At 50.0% G+C, this 25000-nt stretch overlaps 1 protein-coding gene across 1 annotated transcript in view; it reads right to left on the bottom strand.

The window, feature by feature from the left end:
- The window catches only part of NT5DC3 (5'-nucleotidase domain containing 3), a 51002-nt gene that overhangs the window by 24150 nt on the left and 1852 nt on the right, over window positions 1-25000 (bottom strand). Inside the window, exons 2-4 of the mRNA XM_041738537.1 lie at window positions 11623-11807; window positions 4011-4085; window positions 3345-3400 (exon numbers count right to left, since the gene is read on the bottom strand). Of these exons, the coding sequence (XP_041594471.1) occupies window positions 3345-3400; window positions 4011-4085; window positions 11623-11807 (316 nt within the window). The remainder of the gene's footprint in view (window positions 1-3344; window positions 3401-4010; window positions 4086-11622; window positions 11808-25000) is intronic.

The raw sequence follows: 25000 nt of genomic DNA, 5'->3' as shown, positions 1-25000 counted from the left end.
CATGGCCAGCCCCGCACACCACCCCACGAGGTCTGTGCGGTGTGAGAAGCACAAACGCTGGGAGCGCAGACCCCCAAGTGTGCCTGGGTTCAGGTCCCAGCCCCCTGACCAGTGGGAGTACTACCTGGATGTGCAATAGAGCCACCCTGGGTCTCAGTGTCACTTTTTAAACAGGGAACGGTAATAGTACCTATGTCCTGGTATAAGGGAGAGGAGGAAGTGAGCGGGTGTGTGAGGACCTGGCGTGCCTACAGAGAGGACAAGTGTCACTTCTCCAAGGCCCACATCACAGTAGCAACTGCAGCTATGCTGACCATCGGCCTCCCCTGACCCCGCGCATTCGCACCCACAGCCCCCAAGACTCGACCTGGGGCCGGAGCTGGGGACCAGCAGCAGGGTCAGATGTGGGCAAGGCTGGGGGCTCCTGCCCCACCCAGATCCCATCCACAACCCTTTTTAGGGGAAGGCTGGGGCACTAACACCCTGGGTGCCCCTCTACCCAGGCACAGGCCCGCGCTGGCCCACACAACAGGCACCAGGGCAGCCCCTGGCACCAAGCCAGGTTCAGAGGAGTGGACGGAGGCTACACATGGGAGCAAGGGTGGGGCCTCAGCACAGTGGCTGCCCAGGACCCAGACTCGGACACTTCTGTCCTCCTGGTGCCCCGCCTGTCCATCCCCCAAACATGGCAGATGACACACCTACAGAAGAGGACACACGACCAGAGCAGCCAAGGCACTGCGTGGTCTGAGGGAGGAGGGAGGCTGAGGATGGGGTGAGGTGTAAGCAGGGGCGGGCAGGCTGTGAAGGAGGGAGGAGGCTTCAGGCAGCCGCGGGGAAGGCAGGCTGCACCCTAGGAGGATGCCAGTGGTGACCCTGGGGAGTGGGGGCCCATGCTGCACATGGTCTCCACATACCCAGACCAGTTGTAACTGCTGGGAACACCCGGCCCCCTTCTCCCACTGACCTGGGCCAGGGTGTCTCCGGGGCCTACATGCACGGGGGTCAGCTGGAGCAAGCCCTGAAGGAGAGAGCCAACAGACAGAACGGGTTCTGAGCATGTCAGCCCCTGGAGCCAGCCACACCTACAGCAGGTGCTGCCCCCAATCGCACAACAGGTGCCCAAGGCTGTGTTTCTGGCTGACCCAGTCGGGTCAGGTTTCATCACTTGTAACCAAGTCCTAACCAACCAGGGAAGTGAAAGTGCCACGTGTGGAAGAGAAGGATACGGATTTAGGGAAAGCTGGTGGGTGAGTCACAAGGTCGTCAGAAGGGAGGCTGAGCCAAGGGCAGTGCTTGAGGTGCACGGGTCCAACAGCAATGTCCAGGACAAGCCACCCTGCACAGAACTGCAGGAGCCCAGGAGGACAGGATGGAGCGTCTGGGCCTGGGAGCCAACGGCAGGACACAGACAGAGGTGCACACGGGAGATCTGGTGAGGACCTCAGCCCTGTCCATGCTGCCCACAGGCCATGGGCTCCAGGGTCAGAGCCCACCTGGGTCTGACTTCTAGGCCTGTGTGGCCTTGGGCAAGCCCCTAACATCTCTGGGTCTAACACCATGACCTCCCTCATCAGCTCAAGGACAAAAAAGGCAAATAAAACCCTGACAATGGTGTCTGTGCCACAGCAGACCTCACAGTTGCTAGCTCCAACTTACTATGACTGATGTTACTATTATTTCATCAACATTATTGAATAATGTTATCATTATTTCATCTCTCCTCCCTCCTGGAATCTAAAATGATAGTAAAAGAATGAAGTGCTCAGGGGCGCCTGGGGGCTCAGCCGGCTAAGCACCTGACTCTAACTCTTGATTTCAGCTAAAGGTCACGACATCAGGGCCATGGATCGAGCCCCATAGGGTGTGGACCTGCTTGGGATTCTCTGTCTCCCTCTCCTGCAGCCCCTCCCCATCCCACTTGTGTACGCACATCCTCTCTTAAAAAAAAAAATAGATTACTCAGAACGTCAAAGGAAATAAGTGCAAAGACATCAGCAGACAAGACACATCCTGTCTGTGGAAGACAACGAGCAGATGTACCAGGGGCTCCAGGCTTCCCAGGCTGGGAACAGGGCCTGCGAGGAGACATCCCAAGGGGAGCTGAGAGCTGCCCCCACCCCAGAAGGCTGAACCCCGTGAGCACCGGGAGCTGCAGGAGGATGTGCCACAGCAGAACACAGAGGTGAGGCCAGCAGGAGGGACACAGGGGCTCTGGGAAGGGAGACACAGGTCAACCCAGGCCCAGGACAAGCATCAGAGAAGATTGGAGCACAGGGGCAGTCCAGTAAATGTCAAAGTGACCGAGAGCGTATGAAAAACATCTGAATTGTCCAGAAATAAACACAAGGAGGAGGCTGGTGACAGGGCGCTTGGGGAACCTGGGGACACCTCCACAGCAAACAAAGCAGGTAAGGAGGGATGTTGTTATTAAATGTAAGAAAAAGCAAGCCCTGTGCACAAAGGCAGTCCCAGCACACGATACAGTGCAAGGAGGAGGGAGACCCATGGGTCAGATGCAAACCATGAACCACAATGGGGAAACGGGCAGGCCCAGGTGGGCAGGGGCTCGAAGGAGGAGCCTGCAGAAGCCGGGTACCCGTGCGCAGGCCCAGCCCGTGGCAGACACCACAGTCAGGATTGTTACATTAGGGGACAGAGGTATGAGCACGTTATTCAGAAATAGGAAGATGTGGGGAACAAAATGAAAGGAATGTAATGGGTCGGGTCGGGGGGGGGGGGCAGGGGACCTGCGGCCCCACAGTATTTCGGCACAGACTGCCACTGCGCATGTGTTTAACTCAGGCAAAAAACCATCAATTGTAGCAAAGTTTGTGGAGGAAGAACCTGGATACACACACCTGTTTGTTTAGGGTACAACAACCATGCTCCTAAATCCTCCCCAAGTTCAAGGATCAGAAAAGGCAACATTGTCAAGGTTAACAGGGTTTTGGACTGAGCCAAGTGCTTCTACTAATCCCAATAAATAGGGAGGAGGAAAGTCTTGCCCCCACACACTCCACCACCATGGTGGGAACAGGGGCCACTGCATCCCCCACGTCTGTCCCCACCCAGCCTCTGATTCAGGGCCTGCCCAGTGCCTGGGAAAACGCCCCCAGTGGTCACCAGACTGCAGCCACTGGTTCAGTGCAACGTGCACGCTAAGCACCCGAGTCACCCGGACCCAAGGGTGTTGTTGAGCGAATGCATGAACAGGTTTCACACACACACACACACACACACACACAATCTCCTGCTCCCCAACAACCACAGTCACAGGGTCTCCAAACCCGAAGCCACTTGGGGACTTCAGGTGCATTGAATTTACCTCATGTTCCTCTTACCTGTAGACGGTTCCCAACTGGATGTAATGAAAAGCATCAATCTTCATCAGCACTGCCTTAGAGAACAAATACACAACAGGTGAGTCATGCACAGCAGGCTGCATATCCAGCGAGGGTTTTGCGTGTCCTCGTACACCCAATCAACACAGGTTGACATGAGAAAGCAGCACACCGCACGCATCTGCTGAGCCTGCTGGTCAGTAAAGTGCGGTGAGGCTCAGCTGGCCAAGCGTCTGCTTCTGGCTCAGGCCACGATCCTGGGTCCTGAGAGGGAGCCCGCCTGGCCCCCTGCTTCTCCTTCCCCTCTCCCGGTTTCTCCTGCTCCCTGGTAAATAAAATCTTTAAAAAAAAAAAAAAACGCACCGTGCAGCTTATTAAGGAGATGACTGGTCTGCAAAACCAGCGTGGCCACTGGCTCCCCACCAAAACACCAGAAATGACTTCAAGAAACAAACAGTATCTTCCAAATAGCAAAACACATTCACTTTTTTCCGACACACAGTCTTTCCCAAAAGACTTTATTTATACAAAGACGCTGTCAGTGACCCGGTTCTTGGGCCCCAAAGAACAGGACGTAAATCAGCTTCCATGCTCAGTAAAGAGAAGGGCCAAGGGGACCTGGCTCCCAAACACCATCACATGAGGAACCACGGCAATGAAACCTACCCGCTGCACATCGTAATGAAGTCCACGAATCGCAAAATTCGGGTCATACTCGTACTTCCTGATTTCCACCGGATACTAAGAAAGAAGAAAACAGCCACCGTCAGGTAACAGTGCACTAAGGTCACGGCAGGGTCTAGCTTGGTCCCCAGAAAGAATCAGGGTGACCGTCCCCGCATAGGGGTGGAGGTGCCAGGACTGAGCATGGCCAGCCCTCTGCTTTTGGACATGGTGCCTCCTTCTCAGGGCCATATGTCCACCCCACCCTATGCACCTGTCCAGGCACAGGTGAGGCCACCTGGTACTTTCTGGTATGAATCCATTCCTCAAACTACGCAAACCCCAGCTCTGCTCTCACCTGCTAGACCAGGTCCCCCATGTCCTTCCCTCCCATCAGATCTCAAGATTAGAACCCTAGCTATCCTGCCCACTGTACCCAGGTCCTCCGGGCCCCTCACTCCAAGGCACCAGGAGTGGGACAGAAGGAGTGTGGCCAGGTGACCTGGCTGGGGAATGCTGGGCCCAGCCTTTCCCTGCTGACCCCATGGCCCTCTGCCCTGGGAACACAGCACTGCAGGAGGTTGCTGCAGCTCTGGACCCTCCAGCCTCATGGTAAACGGCTTCAGTCAGAACCTGGACCACTGGGGCCTGCGGTGGCCGTGTGGTCGGGCGTGGGGCCCCGGACGAAGGCTCAGTCACGATTATGGGTGGTGGGGTGCAGAGCCACGGAGACCCTTGCCCTCCACCCTCCACCCTCGACACCCCTCCCCCCACAAATGACCGCCCAGCTGTCAGGGGCACAGGCCCCTGCAAGACAGTGAGGACTGCTCATGCCAGGGCCACATTTCTTTGAAATCACGTCCCGCACCCAGCAGCCACCCCACACACAGCAGGCATGGTAGCCACGCAAGTGCTGACCCAGATGTCACGCAGAGCTTGCTGATCTCACAGCTGCCGAGAAACCACCAAGTGCTACTGCCACTCGGGGGCATTTCCAGGAAGTCTGAACACTGTACTGTCATGCGTTTTCACAAACAGACTTCACATACATCCCAGAACCGCACACACAGCACGGTCCCCCTGCTGGACGCAAGCCCGGGATTGCGTACCTGTGGCACCTTGTCCTGCACCGGGGCAATGAGGACCAGGCAGGCCATGGGGAAGATGTTCAGCTCTCCCTGCAAGGCGCTTTTACAGAGCCACCTCCACCCTCGCTCTGCACACATGGCGGATGGAGGGCGTGTGCATCCCTCTGATCCACATCCCGACAGGGGCACTCAGGGGCCGTCCAGGCCCAAGAAGCTAGGTGCTTGGGCCAGGAATGTGGTCCAGGTCTACGCCTTGCCCCAGCCCCTGGCCCCATAACCAGCCCTAAACACCAGGGTGCTAGCGGAACATGCCCCCCGAGGGCCAGGTGACCACTCCAAACATGCACGGTGACAGGGGCTGGGCTGCCACTGTCCTGAGTGGCATCGGGATGGGCATGCTGTGAGCATGGGCTGCTGGGACGTCCAACGAGGCCCCTGTTGACTCCCCAACAGGACAACAGCACAGTGACACCCAGCCACACACCTGCCATGGGCCCCAGAGCCATGTGGCCTTGGGGAGCCCATCCTGAGAAACACACGGCATCTCCCCAGTGCTCCAGAGACAGTGGCAGGGGGCGTGGGAAGGGACCAGGCAGCTGAAGGGGCCTCAGGGGCACTGGTCACCAGCACAGGCCCAGGGCTGCGGCCCCATCCTACGGCACATCAGCCAGGGACCTGGGCCGGGTTGCAGTCTCTGAGTGTCGATCTTCCGCTTCCAAAGTAAGGGCCCAAGTTTCCTACTGGAGGTGGAAGGGGACAGGGTACAGCAAAGGACGCCGGCAGCTTGGAGCACTCGGTCAGTACAGCCTGCAACTCCTGACTGCAGGGCAGAAGTTCAAGCCCCACACTGGGTGTTGCAGATATTTAGAAATAAAATTTTCAAAAATTTAAAAATAAAAAAAAAGATGCCCCAGAGGTATTGGGGCCGCCTCCAGCCCGCAGCCTGCACAGAATAGAAGGGAACAGAATGGAGCTGCTTCCCTGACTGGGAGCCACGGCGTGGGCTTTCCGATCCTCCTGCCCCTGCTACTCCCAGGGGGACTCCAGGCTCCTGCCTTCACATGCGCGGCGGGGCGGCCCCGTGGGCGATTTCTAGGCTCCACTCCCACCCAAGTCGAGTGTCCCCAGACAACCCATGACATCAACTGTCCTTGCGGTGGGGGCCCTTTCCAACACACACACACATGCACAGGCACACATGCACACGTACATATGCACAGGCACACAACACACATGCACAGACACACATGTGCACACACAATCACACAAGCATGTAAATACACATGCACACACGCACACATACATACACATGCACATACGCACACAGAAACACATGTGCATACACACACACATACACACACACACTTGGGCACACGCACACGCAGGCACAGCATCTCCCAGAACAACTGTCAACAATGACCTCACATCGGGGAAGCCGATGATGCTCCCAGCAGCCAGGAGGTAACATCATCTCCAGGAGCCAAGAGCCAGTCCATCCTGTGGACGTGTCAGTGGAGAACCTTTCCATCAGCCTGAGAAACACGACTCTGCCAACATGTCACACACATGGCTGGTGTCTCTAAACGCAGGAGGCACTAGGGCATCTGGGAGCACCTGGGGTGCACTCCTTCTTCCAGGCAGCGGCCCGGCCCTGCTGGAGCACCACAGTGCCCCGACACCCGGTGCCTATGTACATCCAGCCCAACAGATGCAGTGCCCAGGGGTCTCCGCCTTGTGTGTGCACAGCCTCACATGTCAGTCCTGTCAGATGCAGGGCAGGAGGGCAGAACCAGACATCTCTAAAGTCTTCACAAGATGGGAGGGCAAAACGACCCACATCCGAGCATGGTTCTCACTTAACCGTGTCCTTCCCCAAACACGCTGAGGATGTGCTGAACACGCATCTGTGTCAGAGCCTGGGGCGGTGGCAGGAACCAGATGGGGCTGTCTCCTCCCCTAAAACGTGTCCCCTCCACTTTGGGGAGGCCATCACCAAGCCCTCAGCAGAACGCACTATGGAGGAAGGCCTACAAGAGCTCAGACATCTGGGAAACACAAGCAAGACGAGGAGCAGGGCCGCAGACCACCTGGGGCAGAGAAAACACAGAGTCCTGGCAGCCAGGCAGCGGAGGGTGGCTGTGGCTCCAGCAGGTGACAGGGTGACGGTAGGGGGGAGCAAGCCAGGGCCCAGCACTTCCAGATGCCTCGTCTGTCACTCTGAGTGCACAGCCAGACCAGACCGAGTTCTGGGTCCAGGAGCTATGGGGCTGGAAAGGGATGGTGGCCTGGAGCAGACAGGTGGCTGTGGGGCAGTCGGGACATGGCTGCACAGGGTGGCCTCATCCCAGAGAGCAGAGCCTGGAGAGGAAAAAGCGACCCCATGGTGCACACACACCTCTGCACATGGCGGAAGCCAGCCTCACTGGGTAAGCCACGCAGACAACGGGTGCCCCCCGTGACACAAGCCAATGGCACTCCACCTCTGGGGCCTCCCCCTCCCTGGGCCCCCAGTGTAACCACAGGGAGATGTCAGCCAAGTCCCAAGAGAAGCCACCTGCCCAGTCAAGGTTGTCACAAACCAGGGAGTTGTGAGAAAGTGGGAAAAGAGCCCCCAGTCATAGGACAACTGAAGGTGACACAGCTCCCGCATGGGTCCCTGGAATAGGCAATGGTTATCAAGTAAGAACAGAGGAAACGGGGTTCCAGGGTAAACTTCAGTCAGTGCAGGTGTTACCAATGCGCTTCTCTCGCCATGATGAAGAGACTGCGGTCAGGGGAACTGGGAGCAGGGGGACCAGGCAGGGGACACATGCAGGAATGCTCTGCGGCAACTCTGCAACCTACCTACACACCTAAACCTCCCCTAAGATTAACAGTCTGTTAAAAAGAAAAATAGAAGAGAGAGAGCAAGAACTCACAGCGGTTGCTGACAGATCAGACAAGGGTCACAGCCACTGGGCCCTGGAGGTGGGGATGGACTACCACGGAATGACTGGGACCAGGACAAGGCCATGGATCTGGGGGCGGAATCGAGAACCCTTGACACTCCCCCTCTGGTCTTGGTGGACCCATGAAAGGAAAAGGTAGACATAATCATTTTCCTATATTTTGTTCTATTTTTGCAAAAACATGTTTCTCAAAGAAAGAAAGAAAGAAAGAAAGAAAGAAAGAAAGAAAGAAAAAGAAAAAAAGTGTCGTTAAGAAGGGCTAGAACTTCTTACATTTGCTTTTTGGGAAGCTGTGGAATTGCAGACTTACTGTTCTATTGCTGTGCATCTCAAGAGCAGATGTCTTCCCATCTCTACAAGCACATTTAGTCCCTGGCAAGAAAAATGGCACCAAATTAAATGCCTCTTGGAAGAATTATTTTGTTTCATCAGAGCAAGAGAAAAATCTGCATGAGCATAATTGACTCTATTAATATGCCTGACATAATTAGTGTTATGACTGATCTCTTTTATCAGAGCAACAAACAGATGTAATGGGGCTGAATCTTAAGTGATCTTACATCCAGAAGCTTTTCTGATCCTAACGATGGCACCTCCTCTTCCCCATCTATGTCTTCTCTCTGTTCCCCCAAATTTTATACATTTTTCATCCTCAAACATTTTGTACCTTCGTGAATATTTTATTCTCATATGAACAACAGAGTGGAAATGTTATTGGCCCCACAAAGAACAACCAGGAATGAAGGCGAGAACACTCGTGCCCTGGAAACAGATTCTGCCTCCTCCTGACTCGAGGCTGTGGGCCTCATTTTCCCTGTAAGGCAGGGACGGGGGACCTGTGGGGCTAAGGCGCACACAGAGACAGCGGTGATGGCTGCCATTCCGAGGGTCCTTTACCTGCCAGCCCGTTATACATAGTGACTCACTTAATTATGACACCGACTCTGGAGCTAAAGCACCGTGAATGCATCCATGTCACAGGTGGGAACGGCAGCTCATGGAGATCAGGTGGATTTCTCCAGGTTCCCGGGAAGGTGGCGGGAAGGTCAGGGCTTGTGTGCTGGCCACACAGTGCCAGAACCTGTGCTTCCAGGACCAAGTAGGAGACCCACACACTGGGCGGTGACCCGAATGACCCCCACACACGTAGTATCGGCCCAGCCACCAGGACAGGATGCAGCACCCGCGGGGCAGCCACTCCGTTCACTCTTCTGGGGCAGGGGGACCACAGACAGGCCACAGGGGCAGGACCCCTGGGGCTCTCACTTCGCTCTCGGGCCCACAGGGCAGGGCCAGGCCTGCCATGAGATGCAAGGGCAGGCGGCTCTCCAGCAGATGGGGAAATGTGGCTGGATGGGGCTCCACGCGGTAGAGTGCCCATAGCTGGACAAGGCCACCTGCCGGCTTTGTGGAGACGGAAAGGTCACCACTGACAAATGTCATTCCTGCATTCTGAGTAGGGAGAAACTGAGTTGCTGATTAAATCCCTGATAACCAGAAGCAGAATGGAACAGGAAATATAGAGCATCAAATTATGAAGACCTAAAACTAATGGGAACTGGGGTAGCATTAACAAAGGTATGGTGTCCAGAAGCAGGGAGGTGATGGCCTCCACATTAGTCAGACCCCACCGGCTGTGACGTCTTCCAGTCAGGGCCTCACACTGGAGACGGATAAATCAGGGCACATGCCCTAAGAAAAGTCACTAAGATGATAAACGACCAGAAAGGAGGCCAAATGAGAATGGCTGGAAACTAAGAATGACCGGGGCAGAGACATGCGGGACATGACGTGCAGCCCACTCATACAAAACACTATCCTAGGGGCCAAGTCAGGAACTCCGATCTCCTACACCCCTCCTCGGCCCTGCCCCCTCCAGCCCTCCCTGGCCCCCACCCACCCCCTGCTGACTCCGGGGCCACTCCCATCCCCCCACCTCCCACCCCACCACCCCACCCCACCTTTGCAGGCAAAGCCTTTCCAGACTCCGCCCACATACCCCCCCACCTTGTGTGGCCCAAGCCCTCGAGCAGGGCAGGGCAGGGCAGGGCAGGGCAGGGAGGGTGTGCTGGGAAGTGTGCAGAGGCCCCAGCAGGGACCCCAGCACTGGCTGCCCCCTGACCCTGCAGCACTACGCTGCGGCACTCACTGCGGCACTTGCGCCCCTCGACCCAGCCTCTCCGTGGCTACTACACAGGCCCATGGCGGAGTGGCCCCTGGTCAAAGCCAAGGGACTAAGCGAGGAGAGGCGGACCCAGCAGTGAAGATGGAGGAGGCAAAAAGGCCTCCCCACATCGCAGGTGCCCCTGCAGAAACGCGCTGGGGCCCCACACAGACCCGGCCCCGCAGAGGGTGCTCACAGCACTGGTCAGGGTGGCTCCTGGGTCCTGGCTGCAGAGACGTGCTCACTGGGCAGCACAGCGGGTCCTGCATCCCGCCTTTCCTTCCCCACCCTGGGCCCTTGCCAACACCACACACTCGAATGTTCTTTGCGGAACAACTCAAGTCAGTGATGATGGCAAAACACAGCCCATTACTGGAACAATTTCCTCTTTAACCCGAACAGGCGGCCACGTTCATCAGCTTGGGGAAGAGCGCCATCCTGCTTGTTGAGGGATGAGAGCAGAAGTCTGTAGCCCTGTCCCCACTAATGCTAATTTGAGAGTCTTCTATCAAAGAGACATCAAAAGATTTGGGGTTTTTTCTTTTTTTTTGTTTTAAAGATTTTATTTATTTATTCATGAGAGGCACAGAAAGAAAGAGAGAGAGAGGCAGAGACACAGGCAGAGGGAGAAGCAAGCTCCATGCAGGGAGCCTGATGTGGGACTGATCCCGGGTCTCCAGGATCAGGCCCTGGGCTGAAGGTGGCGCTAAACAGCTGAGCCACCCGGGCTGCCCAGATTTTAGTTTTTTTTAAGTAACCATCTTCCAGGGGCGCCTGGGTGGCTCAGTAGGTCAAGCATCTGCCTTCAGCTCAAGTCATAATCCTGGGGTCCTGAAAGTGAGCCCCGCAGGGACTCTGCTTTTCCCCCCCCTTGCCCCTCCTCCTGCTTGTGTTCTCTCTCTCAAATAAATAAAATCTTTAAAAACCAACTATATTCCAGTACAAAGTCCCAGCTGTGTGACATAAACGCCCCGGAGAGCTAAGACACAGCACAGCACTCCTGTACTGCAGGCAATGGTGTCCCCGAATGTCTCTGAGGGCAGATCTTACATCCAGGTTCACACACACACACACACACACACACACACACGCATGCACGCACACACGTACACACGCACAAACAAATAACGATGATGAAGGAGGCAGGAGGAAACTCTGGGAGGTGACAGTTTATGACCTTGACGGTGATAGTGGTTTCACAGCTGTGCACTTATCTCCAAACTCAAGTCATACACATCAAGCATCTACAGCTTTCTGTATATCGATCATACTTGGAGTCCCTTAGAATGGAACAAAATCCACTCACTCACTTAACAACACTTCCCTAAGTGATGTGTGCATGCCGACACAAGGCCAGGTGCGTTCACAGCTATTGTCCAGTGTCTGGGGAAGGAGGAGACCCACCCTGCCCTTACCCGGTGCTCATTGATGAGAAGGTCCCGCGCGGCATTGAATATCAGCGTGTGAAGGTGCTTGGAGTAGAACACCAGGGTATAGTCATAATCGAAGCCATAGATTTCGATGTCCGACAGGCTCATCTCATTGTTGGAGAAAATGGCATCTGGATTCAACAAGTTGTTCATAATCGAAGGAACCAAGTCTAGGAGTAAAGAAGAACATGTATTATGCCCCGTGATGAATAAGGGTTAGTAGGATTCCTAGGAGTCACAGAGTGGCTTTATCTTGGAAACTCCACGCTGCGTGAGAGAAGCCACGGCTTCTCTGAGTCCAGTGGCCTAAAATGTCCCAGCCAGGCAAATCCAGAGGCAGGGGCCGGGGGCATGGGGAGAAATGGGGCCACCACTAACATGTACAGCATCCCGCCCCCCGGGGCGATGACAACAATCTCAAAGTGATGATGAACACTGGCTGGACAGCACACCAAATGCCACCAGACAGGAGTTCTCAGTGGGTGCGCGGTACCGTATGTACACAGTATCTCAATAAAACTTACTAAAAAAAGAATCTTTGCTTCAACATCGCAAAAAAAAATGTGTTTAGTTTAAAAAATAATACATGCTAGTTACGGATTTCAGAAACCGAGAAACCTGTAGATAATTAAATTAAGTTAGCAGCTCCAAGCTCTCTGGCACCTGCCACTGCAGGGTTCCTGGCCTTACATAACTGACGGGCCCCTGCCAGGGATGCTATTTTCTGAACATGACCACATGGCACCATGTAGATGAAGTATGGAAGCAGGATTACTTACAGGGTGACCAACAGCACTGCTTTCACACATGATCTTTCCATGAAGTTCTAACAGCCTACTGGAATTAGAGGTTTATGTTTAGGAACAGAGTTGGCAATAAAGTTTCTCTCCCTTTCCACCACTGGAGAAGAGTATGTGATGTCCTCAAGCAGGACTGCATCACTGGAAAACCGCTAAGAGCATGTCTCCGACGGCTGCCTGGGATCCCCGCTGGGGTGAAAGCCCAAGGTGTATTAATCATGTGAACATCACCACCAAAAGCTTGGATGTTTAAAGTGTCATCACTCAAAATAAACATGAGGAACACGGGAAGCTTAAAACGTATTTCGACACCCTATAAAACCAGTTACAAACACGAATAATTACAAGGCAAAAGGAAAGAATGCCAAACACTCAGAGAGACAAAGAGCCTGTCTGAACTTTAGACTCTGAAGTATAACTGGAAGAAGGGCCCTTGACTAAGCAGTTAGGCACTTCTTCCCGAAACAGAAAAAAGGGTACCGGTTTAGAAAGTGAGTTCAAAAAGAAAAGAAAGAAAAGAAAAGAAAAGAAAAGAAAAGAAAAGAAAAGAAAAGAAAAGAAAAGAAAAGAAAAGAAAAGAGAAGAGAAGAGAAGAGAAGAGAAGAGAAGAGAAGAGAAGAGAAGAGAAGAGAAGAGAAAGAGAAAGAAAAGAGAAAGAAAAAAAGAAAAGAGAAAAGAAAAGAGAAAGAAAAGAAAAGAGAAAAGAAAAGAAAAGAAAAGAAAAGAAAGAAAAGAAAAGAAAAGAAAAGAAAAGAAAAGAAAAGAAAAGAAAAGAAAAGAAAAGAAAAGAAAAGAAAAGAAAAGAAAAGAGTTCCTTTTGGACTAATGGATGAAGACATCAAGACCCTACAGGCAGAACACAGTGGGGACAGAACACAGGACAGAACACAGCCCTGTTACTCAGGCCAAAGCCCCGACGGGAGCCTGGTCCCAGGGCAGCCCAAGCCTAGAGCAGCGACGCAGCTGCAGAGCTGCCCAAGCCCAGTGGACTCCATAAAGGACAAGGCGTTTGGCCGTGGCTGTCTACAGTGCACACTGCTGGTCCCTGCAGCGCGGCTCACCCTGAGCTGACAGACGCACCTGCTACCCGCCCCTCCTCGATGCATTTCTCTGGGACCGCCACTCCCCCACATTCAGACTGTACAGCCTCAGAGAGGTTCCGCTCCTGACTCCAGGAAGAACACCCAGGAAGGACCCAGGCCTGGCCAAACACGGCACCTGAGTTCCTTCACCAACATTAACTCATTTGGAGAAGGCTCAGGACTCCTTCTGGCCAGTCATCATCCCACTTTCCCTGCAGCCAAAGTGAACCAATGAGTCCAGTCAAGAAAATTTCTGAATGTCCAAGGGAATTTCATGGAAGAGGTATTCTTTTCTTCCAAGCTCGGATCCAACAGGATATAAAACTGGAGATGTGAGGGGCTATCTCCAAGGTCCTTTAAAAAGGCCAATATTGGAAGAAAGCAAGGTCAAGAGAAGAGAAACCACCCCATGACATACCTAGATCAACTTCTGTTTGAAGCTACCAAGTTACCTCTTGGTTTTTCAATTACACAAGCCCAGAAAATTTCTTCCTAAATTTTTTTTTCTTAAATCAGTTTGGGTTGAGTGTTTTATTGTTTGTAGCTAAAAAGGTCCAAACTAAAAGTTTATTTAAAGCATATTCAGCCACTTGAAATTTTTACTGTCTACAAATTTTAACTTTTTAAAGGCATTCTGCATTTATACTTTAAGCCATCTTTCCAATCTTAAATTCTCCTTCATATGCCCTACTTTCAGCTAGATGGGCAATCTGCTACCCTCTGGTCTTCAGAATAGTTGAGTACCACCTTGAATTAAAATTCACATGGAATATTCAGTCTCTCTCATCTAACTACAGAAACACTGCTTAGCTACATTAAAGGACTGTCAGGGAAGATTTCCCTTTATACTCTGCTGCAGGGCACTGGGGCAGCTCAGCGGTGGAGTGTCTGCCTTCGGCTCAGGCCATGACCCCAGAGGTCTTGGGATCCCTTAGAAGATTTTCTCTTAGCAAACTCCTCAGTTACAACTTCCTCCTGTCAAGCAAGGCTTGGCCAAAGATAATTCTACTGACATTTATGTAAAAAAATGTTAATTTGTCCTAATGCAATTGATAGGTTAGGAACAATTTGACCATAATGCAAAAAGTTCAGATTCATGTTGAGAATGTTCTGTTTAGTGCCAACAAACATGATTTAATCTGATTGTGAGCACTCAGTATGGCTTCTGCTAATAAGTAGGTACAGTAAGGGGAGTAAGAACAGAGCAAACAGTGTGACTTGAGGTTGATGATTCCAAGGGGCGCTACTTACTACTGGACCTTAGAGATATGAATCCAACTGTTTTTAGCCAGAAACTATGTTCTCTAGGATCCCTAGTTTCGCCAAGAACCACTCAGTTGTAAATCCCTTCTACTTCTTTTTTTTTATGATTTTTATTTATTCATGATAGACACAGAGAGAGAGAGAGAGAGAGAAAGAGGTAGAAATACAGGCAGAGGGAGAAGCAGGCTCCTTGCAGGGAGGCTGATGTGGGACCCGATCCTGGATCCTGGGGTCACGCCCTAAGACAAAGGCAGACGCTCAACCACTGAGCCACCAAGGCATCCCAATCCCCTCTACTTCTGCAGCAGTCCCATAGATGCAGGGACAAAACCCAGGGACCCAGGTGTCCTTTTCACTATGAAGGGGGTTACCTGCCAGCACAACGCAACCCCAACTCTGAGGGAAGAAATGACTCTTCCCCACATAACTCCTGCATCCTTCTGGGACCCTGTGCTACCCACTCCAGCCCAGCTGGCAGTCCAACGAGGACATCACATTCACCCCAGGCCACTGTTTCCACTGATGTGGGGGGAACCTGCGTCAAGCCGGCTAACCCACAGTCCTTCCCTTCTTCCTTTGTCTTTACTGTGCAGCTTTACTGAGATACACGATGGATGTATAAGCAATCACACGTGAAGGATGCAGTTCGACAAGGTTCGACGTATGTACACACCTACGAGCCACGGTCCCGATGATGTTAAGTGTACCTAACACCTCCACACATTTTGTCATGCCCCTGCGAATGCCAGCCACCCTCCCCAAGCCCGACTATTCCCCAGCAACTGCTCTTCTACTTTGGATCAGATTTGTTTTCATTCTCCAGAGTTTTCTAGATATAAGATCATCAGCACACAGGATTTTGGTCAACTGGTTTTTCCACTTACTCACCTCTCAGGAACTTTTTCAGTAAGCACCTCCTACACACCTACCATGTGCCAGGCACTGCACAGGGAGCTGTGCAGGGACTGTACGTGAGCAGATGACAAAGGCACCAACTTGGTAGGGATCAACATCACAGGCAGCAGGGGAAGCCAAGAAATGGCAAAAGCACACAAGACAGGAATTCAGCACAGCTCCCTCTCCAGAGGAGGTGGCAATTCAAAAGTCATTTTTATAGCATCTATAAATCTAAAAAGCAGATTTCCTTTCTCTACTAGTTTAGACATTCTGCATCATCTCCAAGGAAAAGTAATCCATGACAAATACAATTACTCATCCAAATAATTAACAATGTGTGTGACATTTACACTACTCCTACCAAGAGTTAAAATCACATCTTAATTACTCTGTAAATAATATTTGTCATTCTGACTGCTCAGTAGAAATCCACCATGTGTCCTGAAGTTCCAAAAATCTAACCACATGTGACTACATCTGAAAAAATTACATACGATAATGGTTTAAGGACCACCTAATCTTAAGTCATTTAATAAAAAAAAAAAAAAAAAAAAAACTTAGGGGTGCCTGGCCAGCTGAGTGGATACAGCATGCGACCCTCCAGCTCAGGGTCATGCATTCAAGGCCCACATTGAGTGTGGAGCCTACTTAAAAAAACAAAAACAAAGCCTGACTGCTCAAAAGAAAAGTACTTTTTGTTTCATGGGAGAAACTTCTTAGAAAAAGAAAATTTAGCCATATCAAAAGATGAAATGCTAGGCAAGCTATCAAGAGCTTTCATCACTGTATGGAGACAGTAGAACAGGAATAACCATCAATGTCCTCCATACACCATGGCATCAGGTACTTCTCACCTTGGGTCACGGTCACAAGAACTCCCTAAGGTGAACACCGCTACCCACTGTTTGCAGATGAGACGTTACGTAAGGCCAAGTCGCTCAGTTATCAGACAGTACAATGTAGGTCAAGTGCCTGGCAGAGTACTTGGCTCACGGCAGGGGCTTCCTGAATGTCAATGTCGGTCCCCTCTCCTTCCCTCCTCCAGTCACCTAATATTTTCCCTAGCCTGGCATAATCTGGGAAACCACATCCTCAGACTGTCTCCTGGGATCAACGAAGGTCAAACTACTTTTCTAATAATTCCTAAACATGGCCAGCAGCATTAGGACATGCACATCCCAATCCCCAGAATCTGTGAAGACATCATCTTTACGTGGCCGAGGGGAATTAAGGTCCCAGGCTATAAACGGCTGACTTTAAAATAAAGATTAAGCTAGTTTACCTCAAGGTGGGGGTATGGGGGCTACTCACTGGGGTAAAGTGTAGACAAGGTAGGCAGACGGTTCAGCATCACAGTGATGTCATGTGGAAAAGGCCCCACTGTCCACTGCTGGCTCTGAAAATTAAAGGGACCATAAACCAAAGAATGCTGGAAGCTTCCAGGAACTGGGAAGGGCACAAAGGCATTCTGCACTGGAGCTCCAGAAAGGAACAGAGTCCTGCCAGCACCCTGATGGCAGCCCGGCAAGGCCCACTTCACACTCATGAACTCCCAGACTAATGGATGTGTGGAGTGTAAGTCACTATGTTTGTAGTGATTTGTCAAAGGAACAGTATGAATTTAATAGATTATCTGCCTCCTTCACTCATCTGTTCTCACCCATTGACAGCAGAGCATTCGAGGCTACATGGTGTCTGACACCTCAATGAACTGGATGCAGAACCAGATCTGAGGCTCCAGCCATCTCCCATGAATTGAGATGTAGCAGAAATCTGCAAAGATGTGGAACTATGACATTCTTTCAAAGTTCTTTTATTTTGGCAAATAGCTGCCTTTCATAAAAAGTGTGTCATTTATGTTAGTAGGTAACAGATTTATTGTTACTTTAAATGAAGTGGGGAATACCTATTTTTTAAAATCCCTCATTTTTAAATTTCTAATATAGTCACTATCAGTATAATCTATATAAACAAAAACACTTTGGGATCTTCAGTAATTTTAAGCGTGTAAGAGTGCTGGGAACAAAACATTGGAAAATTGCTACCCTAGCCTCACCTGCCTTGCTCACTATTACAGTGAAAGTAACTCTCGCACCTAGACAACATCCAAAAAATACTATTAAATAAAATGGATACTCAAACAACATTCTGATACCGAATGTAATCATGTTTCTCAAGGTTTTCCTGCTCAGAGAGATCACAAGAAACTTTCCAGGTAAGCCCAATGTCATCCACAGGGGTTCATCTTGGAGAGTTACATCTTTTTTTTTTTTTTAATTTTTTTTTTTATTTATTTATGATAGTCACACAGAGAGAGAGAGAGAGAGGCAGAGATACAGGCAGAGGGAGAAGCAGGCTCCATGCACCAGGAGCCTGACGTGGGATTCAATCCCGGGTCTCCAGGATCACGCCCTGGGCCAAAGGCAGGCGCCAAACCACTGCGCCACCCAGGGATCCCGAGAGTTACATCTTTACACACAAATTGAAATTTTATTCAGGTTTACATATCAACATCCTATAAGTACACTTATAAGTACACTTAATATAAAACAGTTCCAAAAAAATAAAAATAAAAATAAAACAGTTCCTCAAAACCCTAGTAAACTGAAAACAATGAGTTTCTCAAAGTTCAGAACCAACCTACCTAAGTACAAAAATATCCTACCTAGCTTATTAATCAGTGGGCCTCTCTCTCACCTACTAAAACGTGCAGTATCTAACTTAAAAAATAAAAAGGAAGAAAATACTACCTTTTTCCTCCTAAGCACTGACTGATCATGTACAACAGGACACAGAGAAGCTCTGGAGGAAAGCAGTGAGTGGCCCCATCAGTTAAGTGTCTGCCTCCATGCAGGTCGTGATCCCAGGGCCCTGGATTGAGCCCCATGTCAGGCTTCCTGCTCGGTGCGGAGCCTCCCTCTCCCTCTACCCTCCCCCTGCTTGTGCTCACTCACTCTCGCTCTCTCTCTCTCTCTCTCAAATAAATAAATAAAATCTTTTAAAAAAATATGGGGGAGGCTTTTTTTCCTTCTTTTTTCCTTAATCTATAAACATATCTCGTCAACACGGAAACAACAAAGTCAGGCCCTGGGTGAAAGGTCCCCTCCCACAAACGATCCCAGCCTGAGTGTCCGGGTATCCTACAGAAGCCCCAGGCTCGGCAGCACAGGGCAACTTATGCCCCTCACTCTGAAGCAGTGGGACCACAAGTGGCTCCTATAGTTCACCCTCAATGGTTCACCTTCACAGGGACAGCCACAAAGCAACCTGAACGCAAAGGCCAGCTTCCAAAGCGATGAAGTCAAGGGGAGGACAGTGACGACGCAGGATCACCACTTAAGCAGCTATCATATGGGACAGGAATTAGAATTACTCTGTGACTCAAGCCGTCCAAAATAAAATTGGCAGCCTTCTGCTCACACGGCAAACTCAAGCAGATGCCAGATGGCTGCTAATAAGAGCCATGGAAAAAGGAATTCCTCCTTCCAGCAAAGCACTGGACTCTATGACTTCCAAGGGATCCTCCAGTTCTCTTCCTAGTTTAGAAATTTCTTTCCTTCCTGAAAATGTGAAAATTATTATGTGGCATGTTTTTCTCTGAAGTCTCTTTGCTACTTTTTCCTGTGGCCACAGATCTTCACTATCATAAAGGAAACAAAAGAAGACATTTAAAGAATACATGTTAAGATTTTTATGACGCACAGAAAAGTATAAAGATAAATCCAAAGAACACCTACATCCCCACCATCCAGCTTGGGAAATAAACCTCTAAATCTTCACCCGCCTTCTCCTCCCACCAAAGAGGTAACCACCACCCTGACTCCAATGTTTATCATTCTCCTACATGTGAGACTTTTAGCACACGCATGTGTATCTGTGATCTACGGTATCTGTTACGGATTTTCAAACCTTTAAGAATTAGTACTCATCTGAAACCTGTTTGTTGTCTTATATATACACACACTCAGCCTGGTTTTTGTGACAGTCATCCATGCTGACATCTAGGCACAGCTCTTGTTCAGGAGATGGCATACATTTCCTGTAAAGATTCTGGGCTGTGTCCATGGACCACACATTCTGTTGCAACTATTCAACTCTGGCGTCAGCGCACAAAAGCTTGGTTTTTATACTGTTGTATTTATTTAGACTTACTCACATAGCTACCAACATCTTGGCTCTCCATTTGTGCTTGGGCTGAAGATCTAGCCATCCAGGGAGAATTTACATCGACTTCTGTCAGAAATCCCAGAACATCATTACCTTGGGACCACTTTTAGTTAACTTCTCAGTTTGAAATTACCCGACATGGCAGGCAGACCAAATTCAAACCTAAGTCCATGAGAGAACTAGCCTGTGATGATGAGGCCACAGAGAGACCTCCATGCACTGCCCCCCGCCCCAACACTGGGAGAAATTCAGAGTGGAGACCAAGACAGACCAGTTTCCCTTCTATCTTCCTGCCTGGAAGGCAGCTCTGTGTGGGTCTGGATTTACAGGATTCAAAGAGAGACACAGACAGAGAAGGAGGCAGAGACATAGGGACAGAGTATGTGTCTGTGTTCTGTCCCAGCAGGCACAGCCAATAACACACACCAAATAACTGCTCCAGGATGGTAACACCTTCAGCCTGCTCACCATCCTTCATTTTTAGTCCCTGCTGTTTCACTTCAGTTTTTCAAAGCTCAGCTCTACATAAGAATGTTCTTTGTAATTTTTTCAGCATGTACATATTCTTTACAGAAAAGGTTTTTAAACTATCCATCTAGTCTACCAGACTGCTGAGCCCCAAATCCAAAAGAACAAGTCTAAAATACAGAGGACATGAGTGCTTCTACATGTCAGAAGCTCAACGAACAACTGGTTTCTAAGCCCAGGAAAATAGATTCCCCGGCCCTCGCCCCGCATCTGCTGAATTGGAGCCCCCCGGGTCAGGGCCTCAGTGCCCCCTTTTGAAACAAGCCCCCAGGTGGGTCTCACATGGCTTGCAGTTGCAGAACTACTGAATTTTTGTAAATTCTACTTTCCTTCGAAAGCTGGCAACGTAATTATCATTTAATCTCCTCTTTACACGTTATCTCCTGTCGCTTCTTTTGCGTTGCCCAGGATGCCCTGGCAAAGGGGACAATGAGTTCCAGACTTCAAGCCCACCCACTGCCAGCATCCCCAGCTACCTCCGCAACAGTCACAGAAACCCCAACATTCACACATAAAAATGGCACAGACCCAGGCTGACTTCTGATCTGATATGCAAACTTTCACCCAGAACAGACTCCCCTGTTGACTGTTTTCAACCTTCAACCTCATTCAGCAACCCAGCACCTGCCTAGGGCAGCCCCTTACCTGCTCCTATAAGATAACAGGGTTCAACAAGCACCGGGTTCACCAGCGGAGGCTGAGATGCTGCAGAAACCCCCTGAAACCATGCACGGAACAGCCTGTGTGTGCTCATGCTGCAACTGTTCAATCTGCATGTTCTTCTAAACGCAGGACACACAGCCTCCTCCGATGTTCGAAGGCACCCTGACCCCATTACTCTGTAGCCCTGTTACGAAGAGAAAGCCTAACAAGGGTGTACATTAAGTACCTCTGGGTATTATCAATGTACATTCTTGTTATACATATTGTTTGAGCCTCCAAAGGACAGTCTCTAGAACATCTATTTTCAGCTATTATCTCAAAAAGGGGGTTTCATGGTAGACTTACTTGGAGAGTGCTCCACCCCAACCCTCCTTCTTGGGGAGTCATGCATTTTAAAGGCTCTGATAAGCCTACCTGCAAGAAGGTCTTTTTAACACACATATTTTCAACATTTCCTGAAGATGGTGGAACACAATCTGAGAAACACTAGACTCATCTTAAAGTTATCTCATTATTATTATGGTGTTTCCTTAACTCACTGCAGTTCCTCAAGGGAACGGTTTGCATTTTATGTTTATTCTATATAAACTAAGCTCATATCACTGCCCTATACATAGTCCTTACTAAATACACAATTTTTGAACAAAAGTTAAATGCTCTCAATAAAGAGCTCTGAATAAATCCATCAACACCCTGTAAAAGCTTCTAACACTTCCCATTAATCCCCCTACTTCTTTCCACAAGTTAATACACTTCGCAGCCCCAGCTAAGCAGCCAAACAATCTAAACAGCCCAGGCCGAGAGGGTATGTGAAGGTTCCCATGGGGACCACTGGGCACCCCAACGCTTGGCCGAAGAAGCCCGCCCAGGCAGCAGCAATGCTTCCATCCACACCTCTGTGGCAGCCAAGGGCTCAGTCCAAAGAAGCCGCATACAAGGTGCAGCGTAACAGGAAAGAAGAGACCACACACAAAATAGATCCAACCCTCTAAACTACAATCGCACAATTATTTCTTAGCATTGCCCATTTTAGGACAAAGTTTCTTAACCTTGGCATTACTGACATTTGGGGCTGGATTATTATTCGTAGGGAGGTTGTTCTGTGCATTGCAGGCTGTCTAGCAACATCTCCGATCCCACACAGCAAAGGTCAGCAGAATCCCTGCCCCCAGGTGTAACCGGACATTGCCACATGCCCCCACCCCCACCCCCGACTGCAGCTGAGAACAACAGTTCCACAGGAAACTTTTGCTGGAGGTTATAAACCAGTACTTCTTTTCTTAAATATGTAGACCACTCCCTTTAGGCTGAGTTTGACACAGGATGCATAATATTATAATCCCCCAAATCCCAAGTTAAAAAAATAAAGGAAGACATTCCAAATGAGGAACATTCTACAAAGTAAGTGACCATGTCTCCTCAAAACAGTCAAGGGAATCAAAAATTATCACAGGTGGGAGAAGCCCAAGGAGACGTAAGGACTAAGTGTAGCATGCTCTTCAGAGTGGGATCCTGGAGCAGAAAGGACATTAGGTTGAAAACTAGGGAAATGTGAATTAAATATAGACTTCAGTGAAAAATAATACATATGGACAATGTACTGATATTGGTTCACTGATTGTGACAAATGTGCCATACTCATGAGAGGTTAATTGTAGGGGAAACCGTGATAGGGTTTAGAGAAACCACACGATTTTTCTGTGTATCTAAAATTGATTTATTTTTTTTTCTTTTTTTTTTTTAATTTTTATCCATTTTATTACAGTCACAGAGAGAGAGAGGGGCAGAGACACAGGCAGAGGGAGAGAAGCAGGCTCCATGCACCGGGAGCCCGACGTGGGACTCGATCCCGGGTCTCCAGGATCGCGCCCTGGGCCAAAGGCAGGCGCCAAACCGCTGCGCCACCCAGGGATCCCCTCTAAAATTGATTTAAAAAATAAAGTCTATTTTAAGAACTTTTTTTTTTTTTTTTTTTAAGAACTTTTTAAAAATAAAAATGGAGTTGGGGCAGCAGTCGGCTAAGCGTCCATGACTTCAGCTCAGGTCATGATCTCAGGATCATGAGATCGAGCCCCGTGTCAAGCTCCACGCTGGGCATGGGGCCTGCTTGGGATTTTCCCCCTCCTCCCCCTCTACCCCACTCGCACACACTCTCTCTCACTCTAAAAAAACAAACCAACCAACAAACAATTAAAATAAGTAAAAATGGAGGAAAAAAAAAAAAAGAAGTGTGGGAGAAAAAGGGTAAAACAAGGAGTAAAAATCATCTCCTCCTGGAGTAGGCTTCATTCTGGGAAACCCTTCAAAGGGAACATACCTGAGCAGATAGTTTGGATGAGGCGAGAGATTCAATTACCAGAAAGCAGTAATCAGAAAATGAGGGGAAAGAAATTACTTTTGTCTCTTGTTAGTTGAAAAAAAAAAACATAAAACTACACATTTTTGTCTGAGCATCAATACTTTTTTGTGACCCCTACTCCTGTAGACAGCCCTGCAGGGGTCAGCGCACCCTGCACAGCTGAGCAGCTGTCGGCTCTGTGCCCAAGCCCCAGCTATGTTTCATCCCCAAGATGCTGCTGAGCTGCTGCCCACCTGTCCCTAACCAATGTCCCCATCTGTGGGACAGGGCTGGTCACCACAGGCCCCTCCCTCCCACCCCGCCCATCTGTGAGTCCCCAGCCTTTCAGCCCTGCCAGGGCTGCAACCCCACTGACCCGGGGCTTGGTGCTCTCACATACAGCCCGGTGGCTTTGGCACCACCCAAAAAGGAGACAACAGAGGAGTCAGGGGAAAGTGCCTGTGCTCCCCAGGGGGCCCCAGGAGCCTTGCAGTACTGCTGGGGGCAGAAGATGGGGGTGGCACATCCCAACACCTGATGCGCAGACCCATTCACACACCATCCAGCCCAATGGCCTCCTTCTGCGGAGAGAGACAGCGAAGCTAGAGAGGTTAGGCTTGTTCACTGCCCCGGCCTGAGGGGACCTAGACTCCAGAGCTAACTAACCACCTCCACCTCTCGCCAAGCATGTGTCTGAAACTGGAAGTCATTTAGTAACCTGAGGGGACCTAGACTCCAGAGCTAACTAACCACCTCCACCTCTCGCCAAGCATGTGTCTGAAACTGGAAGTCATTTAGTAACCTGAGGGGACCTAGACCCCAGAGCTTAACTAACCACCTCCACCTCTCGCCAAGCATGTGTCTGAAACTGGAAGTCATTTAGTAACCGATAATAATAGCTACCAACACTGCACATCTACTGGGTGCCAGGCCGGTGCTGACTGTCCCCAGGTAACGCTCTGAGGTCGGAGCAGGAGGTAACCTGCACCTAAGATCTGGTGTAATTAGGTCCCAAAAATCTCCTTTGAGCTGTCACACTCCAAAATTTCACTTGGATCATCACACCCCAAAACCCCAAACCCAAATTCTGGCCTGATGCTCATCTTTCTCACCCAGCACTTCAGCTGTCTCACTCGCCTTCCACACACCTTGCATGGATGGCTTCACTCATTCCTCACCAAACCCTACAACGTGGCACTACTACCGCCATCCCCTTTTTACAGACCATGAAACTGAAGCTTCATGAAGAATGGCAACAATGCTGCCTGTAGCTTCTTATGAAACTAAACGTACAATTACCATTCAACCCAACAATGGCATTTGGAGAAATGAAAGCACATGTTCACACAAAAACCGATACACAAATGTTTACAGCACATTTGTAATACTCAGAAACTGGGAGCTACCCAAATAGCCTTCAGGGAGTGAAGTACGATTAAATGGTTCACTACAGTTTAAAAACAAGAAAAGGAGGCTAAATTGCGGTACATCTCCCCATGGAGCACCACTACTCAGCAATAAGAAACGCACCACAGATACAATACACACAACCAGCTGGACAACTCTCCAGGGAATTATGCTGAGTTTAAACAGCCAATTCCAAAAGGTCACATACTGTAAGACTC

This window comes from Vulpes lagopus, chromosome 23, assembly GCF_018345385.1.
Source record: "Vulpes lagopus strain Blue_001 chromosome 23, ASM1834538v1, whole genome shotgun sequence".
NCBI classification, from domain to species: domain Eukaryota; kingdom Metazoa; phylum Chordata; class Mammalia; order Carnivora; family Canidae; genus Vulpes; species Vulpes lagopus.
This window is presented reverse-complemented; position numbering and strand designations above follow the sequence as displayed.